The sequence below is a fragment of the Diorhabda sublineata genome, chromosome 10, assembly GCF_026230105.1.
Source record: "Diorhabda sublineata isolate icDioSubl1.1 chromosome 10, icDioSubl1.1, whole genome shotgun sequence".
NCBI lineage: Eukaryota > Metazoa > Arthropoda > Insecta > Coleoptera > Chrysomelidae > Diorhabda > Diorhabda sublineata.
Window position 1 is genome coordinate 4,440,921 of NC_079483.1, and position 23,344 is coordinate 4,464,264.

The 23,344-nt window shown below is 31.9% G+C and overlaps 4 protein-coding genes across 5 annotated transcripts in view; 1 reads left to right on the plus strand and 3 right to left on the minus strand.

Moving 5' to 3' along the window:
• Window positions 1-233: 233 nt before the first annotated feature.
• Window positions 234-1,613, minus strand: LOC130449308 (probable methyltransferase-like protein 25). The gene has a single exon (XM_056787041.1). The coding sequence runs from the start codon at window positions 1,611-1,613 to the stop codon at window positions 234-236; it is 1,380 nt and encodes a 459-aa protein (XP_056643019.1).
• Window position 1,614: 1 nt separating this feature from the next.
• On the minus strand, window positions 1,615-2,194 carry LOC130449309 (protein LTO1 homolog). The gene is made up of 2 exons (XM_056787042.1): window positions 2,076-2,194; window positions 1,615-2,018 (listed from the first exon to the last, which is right to left on the minus strand). Exons 1-2 carry the CDS (start codon window positions 2,083-2,085, stop codon window positions 1,615-1,617), a joined length of 414 nt encoding a protein of 137 aa, XP_056643020.1. The 5' UTR covers window positions 2,086-2,194.
• Window positions 2,195-4,621: 2,427 nt separating this feature from the next.
• On the minus strand, window positions 4,622-7,389 carry LOC130449559 (GTP-binding protein SAR1b). Its single transcript, XM_056787450.1, has 2 exons — window positions 6,929-7,389; window positions 4,622-4,966 (listed from the first exon to the last, which is right to left on the minus strand). Exons 1-2 carry the CDS (start codon window positions 7,225-7,227, stop codon window positions 4,684-4,686), a joined length of 582 nt encoding a protein of 193 aa, XP_056643428.1. The 5' UTR covers window positions 7,228-7,389; the 3' UTR covers window positions 4,622-4,683.
• Window positions 7,390-7,935: 546 nt separating this feature from the next.
• Window positions 7,936-23,344, plus strand: part of LOC130449560 (hexokinase type 2) — an 89,484-nt gene continuing 74,075 nt past the window's right edge. The window contains exons 1-2 of one of the 2 annotated variants that reach the window (XM_056787455.1): window positions 7,936-8,469; window positions 11,505-11,570. In XM_056787455.1, the coding sequence (XP_056643433.1) occupies window positions 8,452-8,469; window positions 11,505-11,570 (84 nt within the window). In that variant the 5' untranslated portion in view covers window positions 7,936-8,451. The remainder of the gene's footprint in view (window positions 8,470-11,504; window positions 11,571-23,344) is intronic. The other variant, XM_056787456.1, reaches the window with a different exon arrangement.

The following is a 23,344-nucleotide window of genomic DNA, read 5'->3' on the forward strand; positions in this document are numbered from 1 at the left end:
TCTTTACATTCTTCAAATAAATTTTCAAGTTACGAATTTGTTAGGTTTGAAGGCAAATTTAACCTTTTTGAAGGTTTTTTGGTGTAATCTATAATAAAATTTACACATTTGAGAACTTGCGTTAGAATGAATGTGGCTTTAAATAAGGATAACAGGTATAAAAACAAAATTAATTTTCTTTCAAACATTAGTTTTTGCATTATTTTATTCACAAATACAAATTTAATATTGATTTATTTAATTGCTATCAAACCATAGCATCTTGGAGACACTATAGGATCAAATACTTGCACAATATAAGAATTTTCAAATCCCAATTCTTGTAAATATAAAAGCCTATCTAAGAGAATCAAACTTTCTATTGTTGGGGCCAACATATTCCTTAGCAAGTAGAAAAAGTAAATTTCATATTGACGTTCTTTATATTCTTCAAATAAGTTTTCAAGCTGCGAATTTGTCACATTTAAAGGCAAATTTAGCCTTTTCAACGCTTTTTTGGTGTAATCTATAAAATTTACACATTTTTTCCTCATTTTTCCAACTTGTCTTTTATCTGATGGCAAATCATAGTACTTTTCCAGAATAATTTCAAATAGAGCTCTATAGAAAATACTTTCATTAGGTAATTCCCTTTTATCAAGAATCCTCTCCATTGATTGTGCAGCAATCATTCTCCCAGCTCTACCAATTGTAATCTTTTGATCTTTCAATAAATTGCTCATGGGAAACCCATAATCACTATTTGTGTTTCTAAAATATTGTTGTGTTTCAAATTCTTCTGATAATAAATGATAGCAACAACCAATGTTGCAAATTGTTTTTATATTTTGATTACTGCTAAATATTTGTAATGATGTAGGAGCTAAATTCCCACATGTATGTAACCCCACTAATCCTAAATCTACAGGTTTTTCCAAAAATACATTTGAAATAAGGTCTAAAAAATCTGTATCTGATGTTACGTATTGTGTCACTTGTTTGTATAAGTTTGCAGAAACTGGAATATTTTTCTCTGTTTGAATGTTATTACTTGAAGAAACAACACTTTTCCATACTCTAGAAAGTTTTTTTACTCTAGAAACCGCACTGCTAGTATTAACTTCTGATGCGTCTACTCCTAAAACTGGAATTTTGTGATGTAAAGCCAATATAGAGCTCAAGTATCCTTTTCCGTCACCTATGTCGACTAAATGGGTTGTTCCTGATACATTATGAATAGCGGCAGCTACATAACTGAGAATATCAACTTCGTGAGACTTTTTTGATGTCATAAATATATTTAATTTCAATCTCAGTGGTTCGGCACAACCTAACGAAACAAGTTTTTCTTGAAAATCGTCTGTTTTTAAACATATATTTAAATTTTTCAATGTAAACTCTTTCGATTTTTGGCTATAAAACTTTAAATTTTCAATTTTTTTATAGTCGTTTTCAAAAATACAATTAATAACTTCTTTAAATCCAACTTTCAGTACGTCTTCTTTTATTATATCTGGAACATACTGTTCAAATGCATTTTTCGTGAAATAATCAACCATATGAAAATTAGCCAAAGGTAAAAGTGGTTGTAAATAGTCTAATATTGACGTAATTTGTTCTTTTAATATCTTCATTTTAAAAAGACATGTTCGTTTTTTCTGGATATGGTATATTTATTTTAATCTGTGCACACAACTTTTTATACTGAGCTCTAATTGTATTCAACAATTCAAATATATCTACATGAACTGTATTTGTTTTTGGAAATTCAGTTAAGCATTTTTTCAAATTTTCTAAAGCGTCTGCAAATTTGACTAATTTTTCGGGGTCTTTAGTAGAAAAATATTGTAAACATTTCTCAGTCACACCTAAGTAGAAACCTATTTCTGCAGCTATTTCTGAACCTCTATGATATCCTAAATGAAAACCTTCTTTATTTCCTTGAAGAACACCGATCTTAAATCCTTCTTCATAAGCTTCGTCTATGATATTTTCTTCAAAAAGTAGTATATCATCAAAAATTTCATTTATGTCTTTATCTAAACCAGAAAAAAACATGTGAAATTTCATTACAAAAAGAACAAATTTTTCATTACCTGTATGCATTCTAGTATGGAAATATTAATAGTATTACATCCCGTAATTTAATATTTGAAGTTTTTATTATTATAGGTTAATCGATTCATCTTTACAAAGGCCTTTTACCACTAAAAACAATAGGTAATAAGTAAATGTATTCGATTTATCAAAATATTAAAAACAATTTATATCATTTTCTGTACAAGAATACTGTTGGTAAGGTGCAGAATGGCTGGAAAATATGTTATAATTTTCCAAAAAAACCATACTTGATGCCGCAAATGTGTGAAGTAAATAATAATTTCGAAATCGTGACGTCATATGACATAATTCAACAGTAAACCACAAACATTCGATATTTGTATTTTTTGTATCCATGCAATTCACACTTGTCGGGAGCATTAATAATGCTTAAGCGACTGTAGCACAACGCCGACTGACGCCTGAATGTCCACAATGGCGCGGCGGTGTGTGAAGTGCGAGAGCTTCGTAGCCGCCTACAGCGCATGCCCGCTTTCTTCTTAGTTATGCGACACGTGACCGACTTTTTTCGACTTCTTTTTAAATCTTCACTTTTTAGGGGATTTTGGAAATGTAAAAAATACTTTCACAATTTTCCCCTGTAGTTTGGTTGCTCTTTGTAAAACTATGTTCATATATTTTTTTAAATAAGATTTAGTTTGTTTTTGCTATTAAGACATTAAAAAAATTCTTATTTCATATCTTCTCGAGTGATCAGTGAACCGTAGTCATAATTAAATTAAAAATTGTTTACATTTCAACTTTTTTCTAATCAAACTTTCCTATAACAATATTCGATTTCCACAACGCTTTTCGAATAGCAAATGATTTCAAATGGCAGATAAGAAACCAATGAAAAAACGTCTAGTTTACCCCACCGATTTATCGGGTGGATCAACTGCTGGTCCGTCTTCTAGTGCTAGATCGTTACGGATTCCTTTATCCGAAGAATAAAAAGAAATCAAAAAGGGCCGATTTTTCGCCAACTCCTGCTATTGCTGGTCCCTCAGGTATTACTTCATCATCAAAATCAACTGGGAAAAAGAAAACTGTAACAAAGAAAAAGACGTTTACGGTCGAAGAGGTTGCGGAGATGCTTCAAAATTTAGATCTGGAGGAGAAATTGGAGTTTAGTGACGATTCCATATCATCTGAAGATGAAGCCAATGTGTAAATGTAGAATCATTTTAGTAACCCAATCTTATACTCAGCCTCCTTATTCACAAACGGTCTCAACTTTGGCAAGTTATAGGCCATCTAGTCCTCTACAAAAATTCTCCCTTGGTTGATTCTAATCCAGCTAGCCCTTTACGAAGTTCACCAGCTTCTGATGCCCACATATCTCCAGATATACCAATCGACTCAAGGATAATCACTCTAACGGCAATGCGTCATATTTTTCAGGGCCTTCGGGCATAAAAATTGCTCTTCACAGAATCGGAATTATTTTTTTCATCTTTTCGACGATGATTTGTTCAACCATATACTTTACTATAAAAGCAGAATATATTATGATTTTACTTTAATGTAAAGTTAAGTTAAGCATTCCACAAAAAAATTCAATCACTTAGAAATTATAATGTTGGTGTAGTGTTAGTGTGTTCAGTAGAACCAGACAGTGTAATTGTGAATGTTGGTGTAGTGGTAGTGTAAAAAGTGTGTTCAGTAAAACCAGACAGTGTTATTATGAGTGTTGGTATAGTATAAGTGTAAATAGTGTGAAATAGAACCAAACAGTGTAATTATAAGTGTTGGTGTAGGGGTAGTGTAAAAAGTGTGTTCAGTAGAACTAGATAGTGTAATTGTGAGTATATAGTAGTATTGTAAACAGTGCGTTCAGTAGAACAACCATCCGTATACCATTTAATGACATTTCTGTTATGTTGTTCTCATCCCACGTACTTCAATAGCTTTTTATTGAGAGGAATTTTTTCTCAATGCTAAAGTTTTTTTCTCTTGTGATTTTGTCTCTGAACATTTTAAGTGATATTTTTTCTGCCATGATTTCCAGTACTATGAGGAGAGGTGAGAGATTCATAGAATCACTTCTAGTGCAGCTGTTGGTCATGATTTCATGGCCCCCCATTGCATAAATGCAAGCCAGTTTTTGTACCTTCGAAAGATTGTTCCTCGTGGTATTCAAAGTGGTTCTAGTGTGGTCAGTAGAACAAGACAGTGTAATTGTGAGCGTTGATATGTTCAGTTCTTGTAGATTTATAAATGAAATACCTATTTAAAGTACATTTTTATATTCCAAATCCAAATATATTTGATAATATACAATAAAATTAACAAACAAATTAAAATACACTAAATATTCACCTAAATGTAAAAGTTGAGGGATGATTTTAATGATTTAGATAAATTTGAGATTTATTTAGTACGAAAAAAAGAAAGAGCTCACATTTGAAATAAATTAATTGATTTTTAAGCCCCAAAATTTCTTATTATAGCCACGGTTTTTTTAATGTGTGAAGCTTTTCAAATCTTATCTTTTTTTCTCTTAAAAACCTCAAACAATTTGAATTTTATAATGTTAGTGATGTCAAGATATCTGATAATATATCCTAACATCATCAAACTAAAGTTGAACAAAAAGCGACTTTAATCGATGTATTGCGCTAACCAACGAAAACCTTCCCCATATCCTTGACGCTTTAAAATAGAACACATGAATAGTTCCAGAGGTCGACCTGGTAAATCACTTCTGGGCACTTTGCCTTTGCCTGTAGTTTCTCCATATAGTTCATAAAAGCTTCTCAGTTCATCCTCTGATGCGGCTGCTGGAAGGTCGATTTTATTACCTAAGATGAGAATTGGACAGTTCGCTAGTGTTTCATCAGTGAGAAGAGCAGTCAATTCTTTTTTACTTTCATAAAACCGGCTTCTACAAACAAAAAAAAGATATAAAACAACTGATTTTCACCTCAAACATTCAAATTTCACAATTCATTACTTGAGTATCAGAAGAAATGACCTCAGATTAAAAATCAAATATGAGAAACAAAATTCTAATTAGAAAGATCTTATAAAACCATTTAGAATAAAAGGTATATGGATTGGGGGATGTGAAAACAAAAAAATGTAGCAAATTTAATATACCAAGTAATCTGACCCACTAAGTACATTACCGACCAAAAGTTTTTGCCCACTCCATCATTCATAACTCATTCAATAAATTTCAAAATAATACACTTCAGCAAATTTCTCTTTCATATTGTTAAGTGAAGGTCAAAATGGTGTCTTACAAACCAAAAATAATAGTGTCTGTTAATTGTTTACTTTATATGATTGTAATACTTCAATGTAGCGTGGACTACAACGTGAAAAAATATACATCCACCAGAAGCTTGGCGATAGAAAAAGTTCAGTGCCTTTAAAAACTACAACTGCTGAAAATAAACATATTGAATTGATCAGTATACAGGATCGACAACTCATGGACCCAAAGATAGCTCAGATTAATAAATCTAGGCCCTTTTTTTAAGGGTGGTGTGAAGAAATCTTGACGTCAAAATAAAATTAAGTGGGCTAAAAAACAGAAAAATTGGATGCATGAAGAGATTTTTATGAGGTGATGAGTCAAAGTTAGAAATTTTTAGGGATAAAAGAAAAATGTTTGTGAGCTGATTAAAAAAACGGCTGTTAGATCCATGTGTAATCCCAACTTTAAAACACGGCGGAGACTAGAGACCTGGTAAAAATTGAAGGATTTTGTAGAAAGAAGTCTATAAAATAATATTAAAATAAAATGTACCTTCCGGCTGTAGAAAATTGATCCTCCAGCATGACAACAATCCCAAGCATTCCTTAAAGCTGTGCAAAAAGTCTTTAAAAGAATTGGGAAGGAAGAATGTACTGAAAGTAATAATTTGGTCGTCACAGTCGCCCGATTTCTATCAGATTGAATTGTTGTGAGACAAATTGGACAGAGAAGCCAAAAAGCAGTATCCTTCTGCAGCTTTACATATTTGGATTATCATGTAAAACTAATGGAACCAAATAAACGACGATTATTTGTCAAAAATTGTTACAGAGAATGCCAAAATAATGCACTGAAATAATGAAAACAAAAGGGGTTACATAGATGAATCAAAAATAGACAGTAGTTTATTATTACTACATTCTTATCTACATATTTTTTTTAAAATATAAATAACAAAATTGATCATATATTTTATTGTTGTGTATTACACAAACTATAGGTGGGCAAAAACTTCCTTCCTGTAGTGTATATAGCAAACATAACTTTCTATTGTACAAAACATAATCAAAAACTAATGAAAAAAAAAATACAAAAGTAAAGAACAGCAGAATGACTTCTTATTTATGACATAAATTGATAAAAAATTTAAAAGCTGATGCGGTAAACTATTAAATAAGCTGTATAACTTAACAATGTCTCACAATTAGCTCATAAAATGTTTTGTACATCAAGTTTTTGCTGAAAAATTTTTATGAACAATAAACAGATCACTAAATACTAAATCATACAGAATTTTAAAGGCACTTTCAAAAAGCTACTAAACAATGGAATCAAATAAAATTTATATTATTTTGTAAATTGACACAATTGATATTATTCATTTTAATTAATTTAACAATCTAGGAAAGCTTAATCGTATTGGTTATATATATATATATATATATATATATATATATATATATATATATATATATATATATATATATATATATATATATATATATATATATATATATATATATATAGTGATATATATATATATATATCACTATGAACAAAGGAATACTTGTGTGTTAAAGGTCTAGGTTAACGATTTTCACTAATCATTCTAACAATGCCTAAGTTATGCAAAGATATACATACTTGTCATTAGCATCAATAAGAAAAACTATAGCATCTACAGCTGGAAAATAATCCCTCCAAACTCTTCTAGCTTGATCGTGCCCACCTAAATCGAAAGTTGTAAATCTCATATTACCAATTGAAAGTTCTTCTGATGTAGGATGTAAAGTTGGAAGATGTTGTGCTAATCTATCATCTTTAAGCATATGTAACAATGTGGTTTTGCCAGCGTTATCCAAACCAAGGAACAATAATTTTCCAGATTTTTTCCATAATCCTAGATATCCAAGCACTCCCGTAAACCAATCCCACAAAAACATTTTAGAAAGTGTATTTTAGATAAAAAAGTCTGAAACAACTTCTTAAAACTTTTTTAAAGTGACTTGTTGTTGGAATTAAGACTTTGGAGCCCTAACTTTTTGATGAGCAAATTAGAAAGAACTGACAATTGACAATAATGACACGATGAGTTGGAAGTGTCCACAACAGATCCTTCTTCTTTTTTATTTACTTATTGCGTATATCATCTACACGTTTATTTTCATATATATTAAATAAATCCATAGTAAAATTTCTTGTATCTCTTCATTTGTAGGTACAATTAATTTTACAAAAAAGGTTATTAGCAGGGATTAAAACGTTTTACATAATTATAGTTGATATTATTATCAAATAGATGTTATTGTTGGTGTAGAGTACACTACAGATATTTCAAATGTTGTAGGGATAGTAACTAAAACAGTGTGTCCAGCAATTTTCTTTCAAACCGTTTTTACCCACCAGAATGCCGTCGAATTCAAAAGTTTACTGTTTATATGCTCCAACTCTAGCATTTATATTATCATTCATAATTTTCAAACGAATTTCTATTTGAATGATAAAGTTCTATTTTTTAAACAAATAATCGTTTTAATGATTCTCCTATATTATTAACAGTTATTATTTTTACTAAAGCAACATATGCCAGTCATTTAATTTATTTGCACTCTGTTTTTAATAATTTACAATTTTTTTGGTTCTTTTTTATTAGTTTTCCCTATTCAAGGACAAAATGCAAAACTTTTTTGCTCATTTCCCGCTTAACTTAGGAAACGAGTATATATACTCAGAAAAATATATATAAAAATGTTTAAGAAGTAAAAAATTATTTCCCCGTTATTTAGGGAGGAAATTTGTATAAGTATAAATATTTTGTTCTAAAAATACGTATATTATGTAAGTATGATGCACCAGTTTTAAAAATTATACGCAGTCACCTGTGTTATGTCTGAATCGGAGTGTGATAGTGATTTTAATAACTTCTCGGAAATCACGTGGGTGTTTTTTTTTATGTATTTTGTAATGACGACCATTTAACACTGTTTAAATTCTTTCTGGCATAATACGTAGAGTAGATAAGGTGCTCCTAATCAGTTGTGTTTTTGATCTTTATAGTTATAGGTCGACCTCTAGATTTATGAATATAGTGGAATAAAATAAAATTTTCTAGTTTAATTCGAGATTTCGTTATTTGTATATTTACGTGTTATAGAAAAGTGTTTAATATGGCACCTGAAATATCTGTAAGTGAAAATTATTTTGTCTATTTATTTTTTTAATACAAATATTTTATAATGACAATGTAGTTTCCAATAAATAATCATTGGAATATGAAAAATTATTTTTTCATCTAATCTACTCAGTGCGTGCTGTTTGTTGTACACTATTATGGTAAACGAGATTCCAAGCATTGAAATTTTATGACAATGTTACGTAATTATTAAATAATCATATACGTATGTGATAATTAAAATAAACAACTCGCAAATCATTAATGTCACTTTATTATCATACATTGGTTCAAGTTCATTATATTATTATAATAAACAAATATACAAAATTAATTGATAAAAAATATTTTTTGATTATTTACAAAAATTTATTGTCAACTTCAAATTATTTTTGATGAATCCCACTGGCAATTTATTAAATAAACTTACATAATTATTCACATTCATATTTTATATAAGTTTTAAGCGTAATTAATAAATCTAATTGCTCACCAAACGTGCTGGAAATTCGCGAACTATAGGGGTTGTTTTATTATCACTGTTGACAATTGACATTATTGCATTATGGAAATTATACAACGTTGTCAGATTGGATATTATTTTGGACTTGCCTGGCTCTATTTAAACACTGTTTACCAATGAAAACATCGAATCGTAAACATAAATGCAATCATAATAAGAATTGCGAAATTAACTAGAGTAAATAAATTTTAAATTTATCGAGTAGTCACGAAAGGGGTTGCTGTGGATCATTCACAGAACCGAAAAACATTTAAAGAAAAAAAAAGTTCTAATAGACACATAATTTAACTAGATGAAACATGGTTTGACAGTCCCGATGTATTAAATTCCGTTTGGGTTGACAATAGTAAAAATTGCTGTTTGAATTGGCCATATTCTGAAGGGAAACGCATTATAATAGTATACGCTGGAAGCAAAGAATTTCCTTTATGGTTCTTACTTTGAAATTTCGTTTTCCAGAAAAAAAAATTGATGAGGTACAAAAAGGGCTCAGTTCACGCCTGGTACCATGTTTAAACCAAACGCCTTAACGAGTTATAATAATGATTTTTTTCTAAGTTCCAAGTAGGACTACAATTTATAATGATTCGATTGCATTTTAACGAATATTTTCTGGCATAAGATCTACATGTTTTTAAAAGTAGTATTTAGGTATGGTAATGAGGTATCTACGCTTATGGTAGATCAAACAAAATTGTCGGCAAGGGCTTCGAACCAGTTTTTATAATGTGAAATTGATATTGGAAGAACTATACACATTCTAGTTGCTTTCACAGTGCTTTACCTGGAAAACGGTTAATTTTACAGAAAAATGCAAGAGACTTTTTTTTGTAGATAATTCTACTAGGAACAATTTTATAATTACCGCTAATTGACCTTCGAACAATACATCGCGAGATATTTGTGAAAAACTGATTTTCGTGACCTTCGAAACATTTTTAGCCGGCACGATTTCGATGTAGATTTTTCAAATCTTCATTACAATACCATAATAAAGGCGTATATAAAAATTTAGTTCACTAGGAACTTTTTCACAAGATGGGGTGCTGCAATATGCAAAAAATGACTAGACTATATAGCCATTATTAAATCACACCGAAATTGCGGGCGCTCGCAAATATTAAAAGTGTAATCACAAGCTTTTAATTTTATTTTTAGGATCCGACGAAGGACGTCTGAAATTCAGTGTAATGAAATAAAGTTCTAAGTCAATTTTTTTAAAAAAGTCTCTTTTACTATACAGGTATATTTTGTACTTCGATGTTTATTGTATTTTCTTTTAAGGGAAAGAAAAGGACGCAACGCCAAAACAACCCATTAAATAAGCATTAATAAAAATGCTTGGTTTGGTTAGGATTCCCTTTTTGTCCATTATAATTTCCGCCTTTTATGAGGCTCATTGCGGACATTGTGGGGGTCATTCCATACGTATGAAATACGAAGGCTTTGACATTAATTATAAATTCTAAGCAAGCTTTTGAAATATGTGTACATATTGAGGTGTAAACTACGGAACGAGTGACATCTAGTTATGATTGTAGGCAACTATAAGTCGGATAACTTCGCATCGGTCTTGTCAAACAATTTTCTCCGTTTGAGAATCAACAGGATTAGAAAAGGAGACGCAGGGTGACGGTAGTGTGTGTAAAATGAATATACGTATAAAGTATAAACGAGGATGTTTCTGTAAAAATATGACAACATAAAAAAAGTTGTAGTATTTGAGAAAATTTCGGATGATGTACCAAAATGATCTAGTACTAATTAAACATGACAGATAAGTTTGTAATATTAGTTTTGTTTTAAAAAATTATGATACATCTAAGTAATTAAAGAGGAAAATCTCGAAATAAAATCTTATATTTCTATAGCGTCATATATTAGCTTTACTTTCATAATTTTTTTGTTTATAATAGACTTTTTGCTCTCAATTTTGTCCTATTTTAGATATTATTGAAACTGGTGCTCACGCAGGCCTTTTAGGCTCATACCATGGAAGTGATTCGCACTCTTTTCTATTTTTTGCTTTCGTTTTCGAGTCCTGAATTCCTCTCTATCTGACATTCTCTGTATTCTCTATTCTCATGGATCTTATTATTTTGCTTAGTTCTGCTGCTTCAAATAAATTCCTGACTAGACTAAACCATACATTTTATCTCTCTAATTTTTTTGCACCAGGTTTAAATACGTTTAGTACTTGAATACGAACAATGCATTCAAATTTATTTTGCTTTCATTTGAGTAATCTGCCATTCTACAAACAAATATTTCACTTACAAACTATATATACAATGGCGTTTACCTCAAATCAAAACAATAATTGTTTTATGGCTGGTGGCTGATATTATTATTAGCCACATTCGACTGCTAGCCTTATTATACACGCGCGTGGCTTCTCGAATATTCGTGGGTGATCAGGCAAGGTTGATTCAATTTCTAATTTATATAGATCAATAATATGATCAGAGGTTCACATTTCCGAAATTTCTTTAAAAAAAAAATGCAACTATTATCTATTGTTTCAGCACAAAACTAATATCCATCCACCAGAAGAACGTCCACCCTCTTCGGAAGCGGCAGCATCTAAAGGGGTATGTAGACATAATTAACAATCATGTACCATGTTAAAATTTTTTACTAAAACGTTTTTCTATAATCAATATGATACATATATGTATACTTTTATGTATGGAACGCTTAAATTATCTCGGAAACGGCTGGTACGATTTTTACACAAACATTTAAAGATTTGTTTTCATTTGTATGAATCTTTTACTGAAGCAGTTTCATAAACTTTTTTACTAATTTAGCGACAGTATATCTTGTTATGGGATTTCGGTTAGGATATAAATCATTAAAGATATTACAAGTTTCTTGTTGACTTCTACGTCTATTACCATATCTTAATATCATTCAATTCAATAAAATTCAACAATAATAATTTATTGAAACATCAAATTTGTTATTCTAGCACTCACAGTCACCTAAATGTATTATTTTAATTTGAGCTATAACTCCGGAATTATTGCATTTAAGTCTAGGGAATATTAGATGAAAACTAATCGGTATTTCTAAATATACAAAATATATGTGATAATTTTATGTAGATACTACCATAATACCGGCCGTATCACAAGACCCTTACGCTCAAAAATTTATAAAAATCGTACAAGCCGTTTCCGAGATAATCGAGGCGTTCTTTACATAAAACTCACTCTGTATATAAAGTACAGTAGAGCAAGTGACAAAACGGAGCTTCCAGTGCGCATAGAGGGGAAGTATTCGGCCAAACTACGATGGAATTTACCCCGAATATTAACGCTTGATAATCGCTTGCTAGATATTAAAAGTTTTACGATGTTGTCAATATGTGAATGATCACAGTAGAGTTGGGTATTTTGTGGTATGATATTTATAAGAATATGAGTTTCAAATGATTGGCACAACAATTTAATGACTAAAAAGATGAAGGAATTATTTTTTGTTAAATATTGTATACATTTTCTATAAATGAAAATGGAAAAATAATGATTTGATGCTTCTTCATCTTCTGGTGCAATTTTTCAAGCTTCGGCTATCTCCATGACAATTTAGTTGAATTAGTCTCTATTTGTTGCTACTCGGAATAATTGTTCTATTCCCAGTCCATACAATTTCTAATAGTCACTGTAGCTTTTTGCGACTTATCCATATTCTACCCTCCAGCTTTGTGCGGGATTAAGGTAAAGACCAATGGACTAAACAGGTATCATAGGTTGCACTGAGAATTGTAGCTGCAGTTTTGCGTCTAGCGCGAAGGACCATTCGGAAAATTCGAGAATAAACATGGATGGGATAGGAAAAAACGAAATATCAGTTGATTCCTACAGATCTATATCCTAAACCTGCACTATGTGTAAATTATTAGAAAAAATAATTAATAACAGACTTGTTTGGGAACTGGAACGAAGAAAACACCAAAGAAAATCGACAATATTACATGAGGCTTTAACAAACAATGCATAACTGTATTTTAACATACTAAAAACCTTGGAAGAATGGAACATAGATGAACACATGCTAGCTTTCATTAATAAGTTTCACAAGAATAGAAATTTTCATGGATTAATGTCTGTATATCTGACCTCAAAATAAAACAACATGGAATACCGTAAGGTTTAATAATCAGTCCAACTATATTCTTGATATGGAGATGCAGATGATCTGGTTATCTAATCACCCATAAATATACTTGAAAAATGGTCCAAAGACTCCAGTTTTCGATTCTTTGCAGCGTAAACCAAATGCATAATGTTCTCTTGAAGAGAGGTAGACCAAAAACCACTAGTCGAACTAAATGGTATTCCTATCGGTTATGTATCAAAAATCACATATCTGGGAATGATCTTCGACTCGCAATTAAATTGGAAGGAACACATTAAGGACCTTGTCATCAGATGTCAAAATGGACTAATCCTATCAAAAGTTCTCTCAAACAGAGACTGGGGATTTGACCAAGAGTCTTTACTCTCAATCTGCAGGCATGTCATAAGATCTAGGATCGATTATGGGTCCATCGCTTATGCCTCCGCTAAAAAACAGATACTAAAATGTTTGGATACCATAGCCAATCAAGCAGAGTGGAACTAGGAGCAGTCACTAGCTGAAACAAGACAATACCTAACATTATCATATGCCAGTACTGTAATGAGCAACCATGAACATCCAAAGCTGCAAATAGATATCGAAAGCGACTATCCCTTTTATCAGAGAGTTTCTGAATATATACAGTTTCCTCCAATTCTACAATTAAATATTGATATACCTTCCCCATGGCTCTGATTGAAACTCCGAACATAGACACAAGTTTGAATATCTTTAACAAGGCAGAAATTCCAGCCTTCATAATATATCAGAACATTCACTCGAAACTCTCCATATATTCTAACTTCCTTGAAATATACATTCATCCATCAAAAACTCTCAATGGAGATGAGGCTACTGTTATCAATTCTCAGAAATGTAACTTCACAAAACAGCGAAGTACAATTAAAAAAAAAACAAATAAAACAGAAACTACAATTCGCGACTCAACTACTTAAACAAATTCTCCTTAATTTTAAACTATTTGGCAACAGCGCGAGTTTTCATTAGATTATAAAGGTTTTTGTCACGTCCTTCCCGGTACTACGAGGGTAGCTTTTATAAAAATATTCTCTATTTTAATATCAATACACTTTTGCAAGCGTTTGAACGAATTGTCCATTCCGATTGAGGTACCTCCAAAAATGTAATTTGAACGCTTCTCAGGTGTAGAAAAATGTTGACATCGCAATTTATTTTTGATCTGCGGGAATAAGAAGAAATCATCGGGTGCCAAACAAGGCTATCAATACGATGTTTTGACTGTCCAAAAATGTTTAAACTGTGAAAGCTTCCATTGTGGTGAAGAATGATTCGTCTTATGCTTTGTTTTCCCCGATTTTTTCGAACAATTCAGCAAACAAATGCTGAAGTACTATTTAGATTTGAGCTCCAGATGGTGCTACATCACCAAAAGTCCAAGCGAGTTGATCGACACATTGCTGTTGCTTTAATCCACGTCGAAAGTCATAGAAAATCATCACACAAAAAAGTTCGCGATTTAATTCTATATTTTGACCAGGAAGAATGTTTCAAGTAAGTGAAAACAACTCAAATAGCACTCGTATGACAACACGTTCTGAGTACGTACAACATTACAAATGTCATACTTTATGATGACATAGACATATTCACATCAGTGTTGCCATATATCAAAACTTAAGTACGGAAAAAGTGGTAAGAAATGAAATAAGCGGGTTTCCCGACATTTTGGGTATTTAAGCGGTGCTTACAATAGTGTCAACATCAACGTTAATTCTATGAGTACCAAAAGAATACTAATTTTATTTGAGCAAGGTTGTACTAGTTGAAGTAGTAACCTATCTAAGTATAGAGAACGAAATGGGTAATAATTGAAGATTATTTATCCAACCTCTTCATTACTCGTATATGTGTAGTCCACAGGTGTGTAGTCTTCAGGATTCTCCGATAGCCTCACATTTCAAACGCTTCTACTTTATTCATGATGCCGTTTCTAGGCGTCCATCTCACATATCTCACAAAAAAAGTGCTGCATACGTAACAGCGGAGTGTTAACCGCTTTTGAGCTATGAGGTTTCTACGAGATGGAATCCATTCGGTGAATCCCTACCTGCCATTTAAATCTCTTATCTCTTCATCGCCTGTTATGTCATTGTTCACAGCTAAGTTTGAAGTTTTGGAACCGTTCGTGATATTCATACTGAACACACTATTTACCTTACAACCCAAATTATCGCCTTGAGAGACAGAAGGTAAACTATCTATCTTCAGTCTCTGAAACGGACAGCCTTGTATCCGTTTATAATACTTAGAAAGAGGTTTGTTGCTTATGGAGTTTATGCAGTCCGGAACAACAACAACAACATATTGTTAGGGCCTCCGCACACGGATCGACTCATTTGCAATTCGAGTTGTCAACGAGAGTGGGGCGCAAATTTGTCTGTGTTTCATAGTGAGAGTCCTCACACGAGCCAACTGCCTGTCGTTAACTCAAGTTCAGTTTGCAACCACGGGTGCGGATGGCCTTATATTATTTAAAATGAGTGATCAATCTCAATCAATCAATATTTCTTTTGTTGAAGAGGTGGAGAAGCATGAAGTGTTGTAAAACTATAGAATGCTACAAACTTTGCATCTGTTTCTTTCAGCTGTTCGGTAGCAACAAACAACCTGCGGCTTAAGTTTTTTTGAATATACGGATGACACCAATATTTCCCTCTTCCTCCTCTACGATACCGTCTTTACTGATAGTAATCTATCATTTCTTCCTCAGACTCACTACTGCTAGAATGCATTTTCAAAAACTAGCACTACATAAAGTACAATTGCAAACAGGTTGCACAACTCCGATTGCGCGTTGCGCAGTCAAGTTGCAAACTCAAATTGCAAATGAGTCGACCCGACGGAGAGCTATACAAAACAAACGAAGGAGGATGTTGACTTCTGGAATTGTTCTGATCCATGACAATGCCCGTTTCTATTTCTATAGCGTTCGTTTTACCCAGAGACCATTCAAGCAATTTCGAACACCTACCATAAAGTCTTGATCTAGAACCGAGTGATTTTCATCTTTTTGCTGATCTGAAGCAGTAGCCTGGAATGCGACGCTACCAAATTGACGTGGGTTCAAAGGAACCGTCACAACTCATTTCCAACATTGGCGGCTGAGTATTATGAAGAGGGTATTGCAAAACTTGTTCATAGATATGTCAAATGCTTTGATCGTCAAGGTCAAAGTCAAAAATCGGGGTTTGCAAATAAGAGTTTTTAAGTAATCATCTCAATGTCTAAACATTATTGAACATCTGTCAATCATGTTAAGAGAAAAATTCTTCGAAATTTACGTCGTGATCTGAAAAAAGTGAAAAATTTTCTTTGGTTTTCGATTAAAAATATATAAAGCGACAATGAAAAAATACGAACTAGACTTACAGAAAAAAATCAAAATCGTATCACACATGGCATTAATTATATAATAAGATTTCTAATTATATCCTTGGGCAAATCGTTTAGAATTCAATGGATATTTGCCAGAAGAATTTCTAATAACTAATTTTAAATACAACTAAGTTCTGTGATAGCACTTTCCCCCTTTGTGTGGCAATGAAAAAATGCTTACAAACTGGGCTATATGAGAGATGACAGACGACTTAATCGTTGTAGTTGAACTCACAGGATTTTTTAAATCATTTCACGTGATTTGAATTCTGTGTGATGAAAAATCGACTTTTCTAACTCTTTAATATTATGATACAGGACGAGATGTGCTTGATTCGTTACATTACGAGGGTTCTTTGATTGTGTATTTGTGTTTTCATAATCAATTTCATTTTTCAACACTATCTTTTTAAATCAATACACTTGGAGAAGGGAGGTAGATTTGAAGAATATGGTGGCTGTTCAACCAGTTCATGAATTTTTGCTATGACGAACAACAAAGTGTGCGAAAGTGCGTTGTCTTGATGATAAAGCATTTTCTTTTCGAATACGGTCGCCATTTTACAATTTCTTCCTCTACTTCATCAAGCAATACTGTGGAATACTCTCCTGATTATGGGGTGGGCACCAACTTTAGACTGGTAGTGTATTCAGGGTGATTGATTAGTACTTTGAGATATCAATTTGAAACATTGAGGGGTCAAAGCCAAGCCATAATTAGTATATAATCATTGTTTTGCACAGAAAAATTAAAATATCTCAATAACTAATAATTCGTTTAAAAGAAAAACCGAGAAAATAATGTATTTATATTTTTATTCATCCTGTATCATATTCAAAAAACATTAACGAAGTAAAATAATTTTTTTCGAATGCTTTGGCCGCAACAAACTTAATTCTTGAATTTCTCTTAGATTATACAGGGTATTGAACATGTTACGATTTTTATGGAAAATTGGTTATAACTTTTCAAATACCCCGTATAACATATCATAATTCTATAATAAATTTCTTTAATTTCTTATTTCTAAGACCTTTTGATATATTAATGCATCTAAATGTTCTTGATTTTAGGTTTCTTTTGTTTCAAAATTAGTTTTTCGATAAAGTCTTAAAGAAAAGTCGAAACGTCAAATTTTATCTATCTTTTAAATATTATTAAAAAAACTACGTTTGAAACAGAAGAGACCTAAAATCAAAAACATTTAGAAACATAATTCTATAATATTGTAATGAGAAAGTCAAGCTGATTCCAAATATGCAATAAAATATAGAGTGTTTCATTTAAAAAAATGTAACTTACGACATAGCATTATGGACCATCCTGTAAGATTGTAAATAGTTTCAAACTGTTAAGATTAATGATGACTATAATATCTCAAAGATTAAAAGAGGCACTGAATTTTATCACACTAATCAATCAACCTAGTGTTAGCCAGGAAAGTAGTTGTTTTTTCGTTTGAAGAACGTTTTCGTAGTGGAAATAGCGTCGGATTTTGAAGGGGTCTAAGGGGGACTAAAGCCCCGGACCCTGAGTAGGCGGAGGTCTGGCAGGTGCCCTGCAAAATTACTAATTTAATTTTTAATTTTAAAAGCAATATTGGACCCGCAGCAAAATTTGCAATTTTTTCCAACAATTATTCTAAAATATTACGTTCAAAAAATTTCGAGTTGATTTTGATTTCCTTAAGTGGGACCTGGGTCGATTTCAGCCCCAGGCTCGACTACGTCTTAATCCGACGCAGAGAGGAAATGTGGTAAAATTGAACACCAAAGTGTACTAACTCTAATATATTCCGAGCTTTCGATTACTGATGTATTCATAGACTGGAAGTGGCGGTTTTAATTTGTGTTATTTTTTTTTAAAAACATCAAAGGTGTAAAATGTTATACGATTCATAATAAATGCTGGAAATGATCACCTCCAGCCAAAATACTGAAATTTTAGAAAAAAAAAATCAAAACTCAATTTTAGTCACCACCTTTCAAGGGTGAGAATAAGGAAATTTTTTTATAGGAAAGATCCATCATAATTTCATACGAGCAATCACTTCCTGAATCTTGTTACATGAAGTTAGAAACACTCTGTATATAAATGCTTTTGTTGTGGGAATGTGGTAGATGAAACATCAAAGTGTACTATGTTTAATATATATTCCGATCTTTCGAATACTTATGTATTCATCATCGGAGAATTAATTAATTGAGAATCGTGGTGTCTTGAGTTTATTTAGTTAATTTGTGTTAATTTTCATATGGTGTTGTTATTATACATATAAAATTACGATGTAGAATGTAATCTCAATTACTATCTATTTATATTCCAATTTATTTTGCGCGTAATTAAATGGTTATAACATAGAGTCGTTAAGATTAGTAAAGAAATGATTGTATACGTGAAGGTCATCTATGAGCTCGTATGTACCCGCCCATTATGGGGGAAATAATTCTAATACGAAACAGTATTGGACTAACAGCGAATAAAATCGAAATTAATTCTACTTAAAAAAAAATAGAAAAATGAAAAATATTTAGGGTTTGTTTAGTAGGTGATTATTTGGAATTGGGGCTCCAGGCAAAAATCGTTCCAAAAAATTTTTCACGCATTTGGGGTTGTTTCTGAGGGTATAAATAGTAAATTTAAGCTGGGGGAGATACATTATTTCCATTATTTTATACATAAAACTTAACCTAACCAGTTTTAAATAATTACCATCTTGGGTAAGTTAGGTTAGGTTATGTTTCATTGATTTATCATATATAAGTTGTACCATGTCTTAAATTTACTATTTGTACCCTCAGAAACAACCCTAAATGCGTGAAAAATTTTTTGGACGATTTTTGCCTGGAGTCCCAATTCTAAATAATTATTGTTTAGTACAATATCTTTGTAATGGCATCTGTATCCAAGATTAAATGTTTTGAAGAAAAACGTGATGTATCAGTTTCCAAAACATATTCTTATAAAATTTTAATGTTGCCGGTTGTGTTTAAACTATAAATGTGAAGTCAATAAAAGCTTGTTAAAACTTTAATCTCGCCTTTAATAAAGATAAACTAATGAAGAAGACGCTAAAAACTTTATTAATATTGTTTATTACTCATCCGCGTATAATATTATTCGTAACCTATTCAGTTATAATGTTTCTTACAACAAAACTTTTAAGTTTGTTGTATATACCTCATTTCCCGTTCTAGATGGAACTTTTCTTAGTGTGTCTTTTTTTTTTAATTTCAATTTAATTTTTAACGTCAATATAATTACTTTCAGTTTATTGTGGGACATTAAAAGCCTATTAAACTAATAGTACCTACTAATACCTGAAATCTGTTTACGGTTATATGCATAAATCGTTGGCATAGGTATACAGTGTGCGCATAAAATAAAGTTGATAGATACATCTTGGATCTCTTTCAAATTCGTTATATCTACAAGATAAAATTGCTTCAGAAGTAGTTGCATCGCCAAAATCGTTCAAACGCTCATAAAACTATTACTATAGTGAAGCGGTGTCCGCAAGGCGAAGTCCTATTACATTTTCTGAGATCATTTGTGGATAAAATTCTTACTAGACTTAATAGCGCTGGATTCACAGTCCTAGGTTCTGCGGATGATCTGCCAGAACAACACTAGTCCAATTTACAAGGCGAAGAAAGGCAAATATATACGCGTATCTAGCCTCAATGAATTCAACTGATAATTTCCAATAAAGTAAAATATCTAGGAGTCATCTGTAATAAAACACTTACTTGGAACTTGGCATAGTGGAAAAAGAGACATTTAGAGGTGCCTACAGGCTAATGCAGAAAGAAAATGTGAAGCCAGGAAATCTAACAGGTCACCAAGTAAAAACTTTCGTTCATATTGCTAATTGGGTACGATGGAATCTGGACACGTGTCATAAAACACATTAATACAATGTTTGCAACCAATGTCTAAGAAGCTAAGCGAATAAGAATAAATTGATTTATTAGAATTTTTTAGCATATTTTCATAATTTTTTGCATACTTTGATTAAAGGATTGGCATATTTATGCGTATATTTTGGGTTTTTTATGCTTACTTATGAGAATACATAACTGTATCAGATAAAGAGTCTAAGAAACTTCATTTGATAACCAAAAATGACATCACACTGGTGTTTGGTCTTCTAAAAGGTCACTGTTTCGTCAAATATCATCTCAGGACGATAGGCATGGCGTTGATGTCCTGTACGTTTCACTAAAAGGCTTCACTACCTCGAAGGAGTAGTATTTCTTACACCTTGGGAAGTGTGACACAAAAACCCCAGAAAATAAGCTTCCTTTGGGATTAGTCTAAGTACTTTGTAATCAGAACAATGATATGTAGAGTCTTGTATGAAATATCTTCTAGGTATAAGTACAAAGTGGATGGAAACCTAAAACGAAATTTAATTAATGGATTATGGGCTGGAAAAAAGATTTTGACTGGTAGTGTACATAACATAGAAAGCGAACAAAAGTGACAAACATTCAATTAACCTTTTTTGCCTTTCGCATAAGGCAAAATGGGAGGGCATGATTGAGGGTAAAACACTTTTGGTAGTACTCACAAATAATTATTGTTTTATCATCCTCGGGATTTTTGAAGTTTAAGCTCAGTTTGTTTGTTATAATTGTGGACATTTCATTTTAAAAAAAATTTAAGACGCCATTCGGTGAATTTGTAAAAAATGCATATTATGCTCATTCCAAAATCATCAAAATGGACAAAAGCCTTTCATTTGAGGTACAAATGGATTGTGTAGAACCGTTAGAGCATCATGATGTTTTTTACTTTTTTCTTCGTGACATTAACAGCCTTAAATGAAAAACAAGTAATTTTGAATCAGTCAAAACTATTTTCATAAACCAAACAAGACTCCTAGTAGTATTTGCGCGGGTTCGTACATTCAACAGATCTTTCGTAGTTATAATTTCCCAGGAAAATACTTGCCTGTCTCAACCCCTGTAGATTATTCTAGTAATTTCTCTAATATTCTGGAGCTAATTCCACAAAATGGTTCAGATTTGGTCCTAGAAAATTTGATGCTATTGTTCTGGGTCAATTCACAAATTATTCTATGTCTATGTCTTCTATAATAACAGCTTCGTTCCAACTCATCAAAGAACCGTCCTTGGTACGGTGACGATTCTGCGCAATAGAAATAACGTGTTCCAACAGGGCAGTGGTAACAATATACAATAGAGAGAAGAATTTTTTAAAATTGCCCCTTTGTCAAATTAAAATAATGATATTAGTAGTAGATTTTATACTAAGCCAGCGGGAAAACAAATTGTTTGTAATTAATGATTTTAAATTTATAAAACAGATATTACAAAAAAGGGGCAGAATTCCTTGAAGCTGCTTAGTAGAAGGATGTAAAGCAAAGTGCCATACCGATGGAGGTAATTTCGTTTATGCCCTTCTATATTCTATGTTTCGAGTATTATCAGTTCAGTTTTTTCGTTTTTATAATAATCGTACTAATTTTTTTTATTACACTGGTCAACAGTGGTTTTGGTGCCGAAGATTTTGGAGGTGGTTTCTTATGAACTTGATGCCCTAAATTCAAATATGCTATTAGTTTTTGCCTATCAGCTCGAATTTTTAAGATATCAACATTTTTGTGAATTATACATTAAACTATTTTAAAAGAAAAACTATGGTTCAAAGAAACAAATTAAACAAGGAATTTTTATTATATAACTCAGATATTACAGATATTATTTATTATATACAATAGAAAACAGAAAAATTCATCATTTAAACCAATTACTCACTAAACATTTCGGCAACTTCTTTTGCGTGACATTCTTGAATGTATTTTAGAACAATCCCGTTTTAAAGCCCATCATGTGAGTATCCCATCTTCCTTGATAGCGATCCTCCATACATTTTATATCTTGATCCTCACTGATGTCACCTAAATTATCAGGAAAACGGTCTAAGTGGTTGTGTAAATAGTGCACCTTAATGCTCATGTTATACTCAAGTGATCTGAAATTATTCAGCGTCTCATTGACTAATTCAACATAGTTTTCAGCTTTGTGTTTACCCAGAAAATTTTGGACAACTGGAACAAATGAATTCCAGGCTTTTTGTTCAATCTCAATCATTGAATTTACGAAGTCAGGGTCTTTAATCAGCTGTTTTATTTGTGGGCCATCAAATATTCCTGCTTTAATTTTTTCTTTACTCAGCTGAGGCATTTTTTCCCTATATATGCAAAGCATGATCTATTTTTATCAAGAGCCTTTACAAACTGCTTCATTAGACCCAGCTTGATATGCAGTGGTGGAAAGATGATTTTCTCTCGTGGAACTAAAGGATCATTGATGATATTCTCTTCCCCAACATGTTTTCTCTCCTAGGCCACTGTTTTCTAATCCAGTGTTGCGTTTTGTCTCTGCTATCCCAGAGGCACAAGAAACTAGGATACTTGGTGTGGCCACTTTGCTGTCCAAGGAGAAAGTTTATCATTTTTAAGTCCACACAAATCACCCATTGGTGTTCATGATACTTTATTTTTTCCAAAACCAAAGCTGGAAGCCAGTAATTCAGAAGCTTCTTTCGACAGGTTGAGATCTCTAGTGAGGTCATTTAATTCATCTTGGTTGAAACATTGAGAAATTGATGATATCGTTTCAAAATCACTGTCACCTTCAATAATGTCGGAATTCTGATCAGAGAGACAATATGTGTCCTCACAGAGTTCTGGTAACTGGTGAAAAGTTGGAATTGGCACTACTTCTGAGTGAGGGATAGGGCGTCTTGCAGAGACAAAAAAGTTTTACAGACAATATGTGGTGCCCAGGTTTT